The sequence below is a fragment of the Microtus oregoni genome, unplaced genomic scaffold (assembly GCF_018167655.1).
Source record: "Microtus oregoni isolate MIOR12 unplaced genomic scaffold, Mior012 000082F_ref0000272, whole genome shotgun sequence".
In the NCBI taxonomy this organism is placed as follows: Eukaryota; Metazoa; Chordata; class Mammalia; order Rodentia; family Cricetidae; genus Microtus; species Microtus oregoni.
In genome coordinates, this window is record NW_024544542.1 from 2,083,000 (window position 1) to 2,091,818 (window position 8,819).

The following is an 8,819-nucleotide window of genomic DNA, read 5'->3' on the forward strand; positions in this document are numbered from 1 at the left end:
CCCTTTCTGAAGAGTAGACAAGGGTGGGATGGGAGGAGGTGTGAGGAGGAGGGGAGGGAGGAGAAACTATGGTTCATATATAAAATGAGTAAAAAAATTAAATATAAAAAGAAAAAGAAGCCTATCAATAAAAGGGAATGCACAGAGAACTTTGCAGAGATACTGTTAACTGTTTGTTTGAGCATAGGTTCAGCGACTCCTTTCCACAAATGTGACAAGCCACACTCTCTCCGTTTGTCATGTCGATAACATGATTTTGTAAATAGCAGACCAAATGGAAGATAAATCCTTCCTGAAAAATCAAAGCTTGGAAAGGCCATGACCGAAGTAGAAGTGTGTTTCTCGTGGATGTCAAGAGTTCTTTGGAAAGATCTTACTGTCTGCTCTAATTAAATTTCAAGGGAAGCTGTTTCCCTCTCAGGAGACCTCTACGTCCTTCGAGGATCCATGGAAGAGAGACTGGGTCTTGACCTGTCTCCCTCATGCCTCAAGAAGCACTTGCAAGAAAATTGTAATACTTGTCTTAAATCACAAAAGAAATGCCCACCTTTTTAAACACTTCTGCATATTTAGGGTCTGCTAAAATACTTTCATGTTGCAGAGTCATGTTGTGATACGCTTAGCAATACTTTATTCAATTACTACTAAATTTAGACATTCTCTCCAAACTTTATGAATTTTAATAAATACTTGCTGAATTATAAAGGCAGACATGAAATTTTCATATGAAGTGTCTTCATAATGCTAATTTCTGAACTCAAGATTTTAAATAACTTTGTATTCAATTTTAGAATAAGTTACTAAATTTTGCACAAAACCAGAACTGCCAGACTTGGTTTAAAGGTATAAGGGAATACTAGAAACATCTGACTGTATTTTGTGAAAATAGAGACGCAGTTTAATAACATAAAACATCTAGTTCCTCTGCAGGTTGTTGTAAGAACTACTTTCTCGCTCCATTTCAAGGAAAAGTTTATTCTAACCTATTATAAAACTAATCCACCTAGTAGATAACATTACCTTGATGTGAGAAAGAAACATCTAGACCAACTCCTTTAAAAAGAAAGAAAAGGTTAAACCAAGTCCTTAATATGCAGCTTGAGCTTGTCCACTCTACACACTGAACTAAAGTCCCTCGGCCCTCAGTGACTACATTTCTTAAGAGGTTGTACAGTTTCTTAGCAAGCTGCTGAGGTAAAATGCCGTCAGGGTCCCTTAAAGGAGAAGGGGTTTACTTGGAATCACAGTTTCTAATTACTGTTCATCATGGCTGGAAGCTCAAGGCAGTAGGGATTTGAAGCATATAGTCATGTCCACAGCCAAGGAGCCGGGCTGGGTGAAGGAGTCAACCACATGTGTGCCTACACTCCTCTCTCTTCTTCCACTCTTACACAGTCCAGGGCTCGTTCCACGAAGTGCTGACACCCACTTTGGATAGGTCCAAATTAAATTGATTGAAAATGCAATTAAAGCAATCAAACTCCACATATATACCCACCCACAGGCCATCCTAACCTAGACAATCCCTCACTGAGACCCTCTTCACAGATCATTCTTGATTGTGCCAAGTGGAAAATCATTTAAACAAGACCTGCCACTAGCAAGTTAGTCAACACGTCAGCATCAATAAGGAAAGGACGCATATAGCCTTGCCGGTTACTGAGACGCTCCTGGTAACTTGGGGTACAGGGACTGCGTGGGTGGTCCATGCTTCAGGGGATGGTCTAACACCCAAGCTCCTCCTGACAGGCAGTACTAATTGGACTAGGAGGACTTTCTAAAAGGAGGAAATAAGGTTGGGAAGAAGTCTTTGAAGGAGATGTGGATGGAGTTGAACGGGCAGAAGTGGTAACTGGACAAGATGAAAATATATCTTTTAAACGTGTGAGATTCTCAAAGAATGAATTCTAATGTATAAAAAAATAAGCTTAAAATTATCCTGGAAGTCATTAAAAATATGAACTGATGGGAGTTATCATTGTTAATAAATGCAGCAAATAAAAATATTTGGAATTCATCATTGCAGTGCTGGTACACTGAAGCGCCTGCAACATGCGGGAGACAGACTGAAAATTGAATCCTGCCAAGAGCTCATGTTCAAAGGGCTGGAGTCTTAGCTATAACAAGAAGTGATAGCTGGATGCTGCCCAAGATACCTGAAAAAAAAAATCCTCAGACACCCACATCGCATCATACTACTCTTTAGTCTTGCAGGGAGCAGATGCATTTGATTATAGAGACCATGAGTTTCTCATGACAGCATTCATGAATAAATTCAATCGTAATTTGATGGGTGTTCATATGTGAGATGTTGGAATAAACACGATTCCTGTCTTACTTTGTGATTCTTTTTGTCTAGGACCCACGGATCTCAGCATGAAGCGGCAGCTGGCGGCTGGCTCAGGATCCTCCAGCAGTTCAAACTCCAGACCTCAGCTGAGTCCAACAGAAATCAACGCTGTGAGACAGCTTGTCGCAGGGTACCGAGAATCGGCTGCATTTTTATTGCGCTCTGCAGATGAACTGGAAAATCTCATTTTACAACAGAACTGAAGCAAACGAGGTCCATACCCACCGCGTTCTACGTTTGCAGTTCCCACTAATGACACTTGATTTCCAAGCAGAGATGCTCCTGGTCTTGCAGCACAATCTCTGAAGAGAAACACTTCCATCCTGCCTCGTAGTCCTTGGCCCGTACACTGGTGTGTTAAGAAGCTTCAGAGGAACTTGGACCTCGAAGTACTCGAGATGCTTAAATGTGCCCAGCCACTTGCTTTCTGTTTTAGTGTGTCAACATAAATATCATAAGCAATTTTTTAAAAAAAAGGCTGCATATTCTTAATTCAAGGATAAAAACGAAGAAGCTTGTGGTATATATAAAAAATAGTTCAAGATCCAGCTGAGATATTAGTGGAGTTTTCTACTGACTTATTGGACCGGAAGCTGAAGAATCTGGGGAAAAAAAGCCAAATTTCTTGTTGCTACAGGATATGACAGCAATGAAAAGGATCTTGTATTTTAAAAGAAAAAATGTAATTTTTATAAAAAGAATACTTGTTTTTCATTCAAAAATGGTCATTTTTACTTTGGTAACTTTTTCATAGGTCCTAAAAGAAAACTGTTTTTTGAGAAACTACTGTAAGTACCCTTCCCACATCCCTTTTGCCTTCTACTCTTTCCAAATTCTTTCTAGATATATATAAAAGAAAAACAACACTCAATGATGGGAAGAAAAAAAAAACCCTTTGCCTACGTTCTGTAAGCCGTCTTGTCAGGAACTATTTCCAAGAGATGCCTACATTCTGTACTTAACGCCAGTCTCCAAACACCCACGCGACATGGCAGCTTACCACGGCAGTTTTCATCCCAGAATTTTCTAAACGTTATAAAACAAAGCGAAAGCCGGCACATGGCGCTTTCCTTAGAGATGCTCTCCCCTGGGGGCGCTGCTCGCCCTGGGGGCGCTGCTCACCCAGGTAGCTCTGCTCTCACAAGTCACCCTCCAGAGCAGCGACTGGATGAAGATGACTGAATGTTTTGAGGTTGCAGGTGACAATCCTAAACTTTGCACTCTCGTGTTTACTTTTCATTTCTTTTGGAAATAGTTTCCAGAAAAGGCTGTTATATCTCCTGATACGATCTGTATAATTTAGGGTTTTTTTTTTGTGTGTGTGTGTGTGTGTGTGTGTGCTAAAATTGAGAGGCCCCAGCAGACAGAGCTGTACCTTACAATGAACTGCCCCCAACCCCACTCCCTGGCCCCCCAAGCTCTGCCCTTTTTTCTCCGTTTCTAGTGTTAGACACACACTGAGTGGTGGTTTCTGTGCACTGAAGCAAGCCCATTTTTAAAATATTTAAGGAGAAGTACTTTTAGTTCATGCTTGTACTATTTTCCTTTCTGTTGTTTAGCTTTGGTTGAATTATGAATTCCTTGTGCATTCTTGAATTTGCCTTATTTTATGTAAAATCTGTGTCCTTTGGTTTTTGACAATGGGTTGAAGGCATCAGTGGTGTTCCTTTCCTACTTGTTACATATAGTTTTCCAAGTACTGACTGTGATTGTGACCGGGTAATGTGCACTTTTTCTTGTAACTGTGGACATTGCTATGCTTTTTTTCTTCTAGTGTTTCTAGAATTATTGTTCCTTACAGTTACGTAAACAAAACAAAAAAAACAACAAAAAAAGAAATTTTGTGATACTGTTGGTGAATATAATGTGAAAATCTTATTGAAATATGAGTATTTTGGAAATACATAGATGCACAAACATCTTTTAAAGGTGTGAATTTAGAGTTTGCTTATTTAATGAAAATTTTAAAAAATGAGGGCTGGTATAATTTTCTCTGTTTTTGTTTGGTTTAATAAACAGAATTCTGTGTTAAAACAATGATTTTGAAATCTTGGAAACTCCATTTTATTTTTTGTGGTGCTAAGGGTGAACCCCAGAGCTCTGGGCATGGCAGGTGAGTACTCTAACCCTGAGCTGTTCTGAGGTGCTAAGGGTGAACCCAAGGGCTCCGTACGTGGCAGGCAGGTACTGGGCTGTTCTGGCTGCCTATAAATTTTAGTACTTCATTTTTGGCAATTTCTGTTTAAAATATGAAATGTAGTCTTGTGCCTACATTTGAAAAAGACAATATTCAAATGTTCTTTCCCTGAATATCCCAAAGCTGGCACACTCAGACCACTAAAAACTTCATTTGGAGAAGTGAAGTGAACCAGCAGGGTGAGGCTACTACAAACGAGTCTAGAAATCTACTCGAAAGATGAATTTGTTCACATTAGTCTTTAGTTTTTCAAGTATGATCTAACTCTTGTAAGCCTTCCTGATGGCTAAGTGCTCCAGGGATGAGGGGGTGGCTCCGTGCATAATGGAAAATGTTCTAAAAGCATCAAGACATGAGTTCACATCCCTCTCCCCCACATACAAAACCAGGTAGGGCAACAAATGTTGGTAATCCTACTGCTGGGAACACCAGCCAGACAGTCTAGCCAATCAGTGATTTCCTGGTTTAGTGAGAGATTCTGCCTCAATAAAGTGGAGAGAAATGAGGAAGACATCCATTGTTGACCTATGACATCAGTCAGAAACCGGTACTCAGGATAGAATTTGGTATAAATTGAATTTGGCAAATACAATGCTGATCTCCAGGCAGTCACACTTGTCTCTGTCTGACTTACCTGCCATTATCATTTCCACGGCTGCTCGGAAAGAACTCAAACCCTTAGTGTCTTCTGCATGTGTCTGCACAAATAGGACACCATGATCCCCTCATTTCTTTAAGGAGGCGGAAATGAAATAACAGTCTCCTTTCTTTTTTGCCTTTGACTTACACCTGTGAGGCAGCCTGGCCTCTATTTGGGCAGGTGAAAAGATTTAACAGATAAGGGTACCTGCCGCCACACCAGAGGAACTGAGTTTGGTCCCCAGAGCACATAGAGTGGAAGGAGAGAATTTGTGGAGATCCTATGACCTCCACATGTGTGTTGTGTACACACACACACACACACACACACACACACTGTATTGCTTAAATACTCTTGATGAGAAAGCACATCTTGAAATAACTGCAGCAAGCATACAAACATGAACGTTCACTGAAACTTCTTGAATTATGTAGCTCATGCATCGACATGGATAGAGCAAGCATCAGACCGAGAGAAGGCCAGCATGCAGTGGGTTCCCACACAAAGAAAACCATCTCATTCCCTGTGCTTATTCCTCATTATTATAATTATTATCTCATTCCACAGTGACCTTGGGTGAAGCGTTAGTCTAATTATTACTTGTTGATAAAAATTCAGTCCTCTCCTACTTGCTCCATTCCTTCCTCCAAAGGGGCCAAGATTCCATCCCACCACCCCCACCCCTGCCTTACTACTTCCTGTCCTATCTCGCCCCAGTCCTCCAAAGGGGCCAAGATTTCATCCCACCACCCCCACCCCTGCCTTACTACTTCCTGTCCTATCTCGCCTCAGTCCTCCAAAACCACTGGGTTAATTTTGGTCGGCTAGTGATTAGCCTTCTAATCACTGCCTTCTGAGTCCAAACAAGTCTTATTTGTCAGAACATGATCAAAACATCACACAACACTTGGAGATGTGCACAGTCCATCCCCATTTTATATAGTAGCCTAAAAATGGCACATCTTGCCAAGAGGGCAACCCTAGAACTGAAGCCAGCATTTGACCCGGTCACTTCTGAAGGTGACTCTCACTATAAGTGGCTGTGCTATTTCCCTGCTACTGCCAAGTACTAAATAATTCCATTTTGCACTGTGCCTTAGAACCAGGTGCCCATATTAAATATTAATAGCTTTATTCTTATATATGAATTACAGTTACCTGTTAAACGATTTGATGGAACGCTTCTATGATTGTTGAATTTTCCTTAAGTGATAACCTCTAGAAACAAAAAGCTGCAGCAAAGCCTACCACTGATAGAGGGAGAAATGACTCAAACATTAAGAACCCTAGTTTCTTGTTCTTCCAGACGACATGGGTTCTATTCCCAGCATTGACACTGCAGCTAATAACCATCTGTTTCTCCAGTTCAAGGGGATCTGGTGGCCACTTTTAACTTCTGTAGGCACCAAGCATGCACCTAATACCAGACATACAGTGACACAAAACACCTATGCACATAAAACTAAAAGCAAGCAAACAAACAGAAAAACATTAAAAAGAAAAATTGACCACTGATGGCAATCAAATACATGTAACATGTCAGGGTGAATTTCCAAAATAAGTGGGCTTTTTTTTTCATTTTTCTTTGTTTGTTTGTGTTTACAGCAGAATTTCACCTTCATCTAGGTATCTTCCTCCTGAGTGGAGAGAAGACAGATGTGTACTACTACAATGGCCCTAAATTGAATGTTGAATCTTACAAAATATGATTCAAAGGAACCATCTATATGAACCCACAAAAGGGAGCCTTGTTATGAATCCTGTTACCATAGATACAGATATCATCTAAAGATGAATATTTCTCAAAATATTTTCTAACTTTGTATGGCCAGTGTTTCAAGTTTCGTTTATATCAAGAACACCTGAATATAAAGCAGGTAGGCAGGGCAGGCAGTAACATATTGTCTATCTTTTCAACATTTGTGGAAGGTCAAATTTGCTAGAAAGCACTGGCTAACCTATGGAATGTCACCATATTGACACCAGCTCTCCTTAAAATTTGGGTCTCTCCTCTCCAGAGAACACGAGAGACTTCACTTCCTTCCCACTCCAGCTTCTGTTTTTTTTTCTTTTTCTTTTTAAATTCATTAGATATCTTAAAAAAATACCAATCCAAATTCCCACTCCCTCCCCTCCTCCCAATCCCTCCACACATCCTCCCACCCCACCCCAATTCAATCCTCAAGATAAGGCACACTGCCCTGTGGAAGGTCCAAGACCCTCCCTACTGTATCTATGATGAGCAAGGTATCCATCCAAAGAGAATAGAGTCCCAAAAAGCCAATACAGACAGTAGGGATAAATCCTGGTGCCCCTCAGTCTGCCCCAGCCATTCAACTGTCAATCACATTCAGAGAGACTACTTTGGTCCTATGCTTGTTCCTTCCCAGTCCAACTGGAGTTGGTGAGCTCCCATTAGCTCAGATAGACTATTTCAGTGGGTGAACACATCATGGTCTTGACCTCTTTGCTCATACTCTCATTTCTCTTACACTTCAACTGGACTTTGGGAGCTCGGTCAAGTGTTCTGATATGGGTCTCTGCCTCTGTTTCCATCAGTTGCTGGATGAAGGCTCTATCCAGTATTAATATTTAAATAATATCCAGCATAAATATTTAAAATATTCATCAGTCTGACTACAGGGCAAGTCAAGATTGGGCCCCCTCTCCTTTATTGCTTAGGGTTTTAGCTGGGGTCATCCTTGTGGGTTCCTAGGAATTTCTCCAGAGCCAGGTTTCTGCTAACCCTATAATGACTCCCTCAACCAAGATATCTCTTTCCTTGCTCTCATCTCTGTCCTTCCTCCAACCAAAAAATGGATAAAGAAAATGTGGCACATTTACACATTACAGTACTATTCAGCGGGGGGAAAAATGACATCTTGAATTTTGAATGTAAATGGATGGAATTAGAAAACGCTATCCTGAGTGAGGTAACCCAGACCCAAAAAGATGAATATGGTATGTACTCACTCATAAGTGGATACTAGCTATAAACAAAGGACATTGAGCATATAGTTCATGATCCTAGATAAGCTAAGTAATAAGGTGAACCCAAAGAAAAAACATTTATGGAACCACATGGAAACTGGAAACAGACAAAATCACCTGACAAAATTGGGACCATGGGGGTTGGGGGAAAAAGAAGGGGTGAAGGAGAAAAGGAGGGAAGAAGGAGAAGGTTGAGGAGAACTGATTTTTTTTTTAACTTTTTGATCCTTTTCTTCCCGCCATGAGACAGAGTCTTGTGTGGACCAGGCAACCCTCAAACTCACTACATAACTGAGAATGACCCTGAATATTTTGTCCTCTGTTTTCCTTGAACCTAAGGTGTTCCCTGCATGCGTGGCAAACCTTCTACTACCTAAGGTACAACCTCAGCTCTCTGGTCCAAGTTTTATAGGCCACCTGCATGCTTTTGATTGAACCTGTCTTCATACTTAATACCAGAACCACGGCAGGTCAGAACTTCAACTTCTGACCTTTACTCCTTTTTCTAAAACATTTATAGATTCTTCTGGGTATACCATGTACACCTGGGCAACACGAGATACTCTTTCTATATCAAGGTCAGATAGTTAGCAATCTTAATTCAACATACAAATTAATTCCATCATTTGACATGGAATAAA

General features: G+C 40.6%; 1 protein-coding gene across 6 annotated transcripts in view; it reads left to right on the forward strand.

The window, feature by feature from the left end:
• Positions 1 to 4,381, forward strand: part of LOC121441864 (nucleolar protein 4) — a 356,406-nt gene extending 352,025 nt beyond the window's left edge. For all 6 annotated transcript variants that reach the window (XM_041643194.1, XM_041643188.1, XM_041643189.1 and 3 more), the window contains one exon: positions 2,360 to 4,381. In XM_041643194.1, coding sequence (XP_041499128.1) covers positions 2,360 to 2,553 — 194 coding nt within the window. In that variant the 3' untranslated portion in view covers positions 2,554 to 4,381. The remainder of the gene's footprint in view (positions 1 to 2,359) is intronic.
• The last annotated feature ends 4,438 nt before the right edge of the window (positions 4,382 to 8,819 follow it).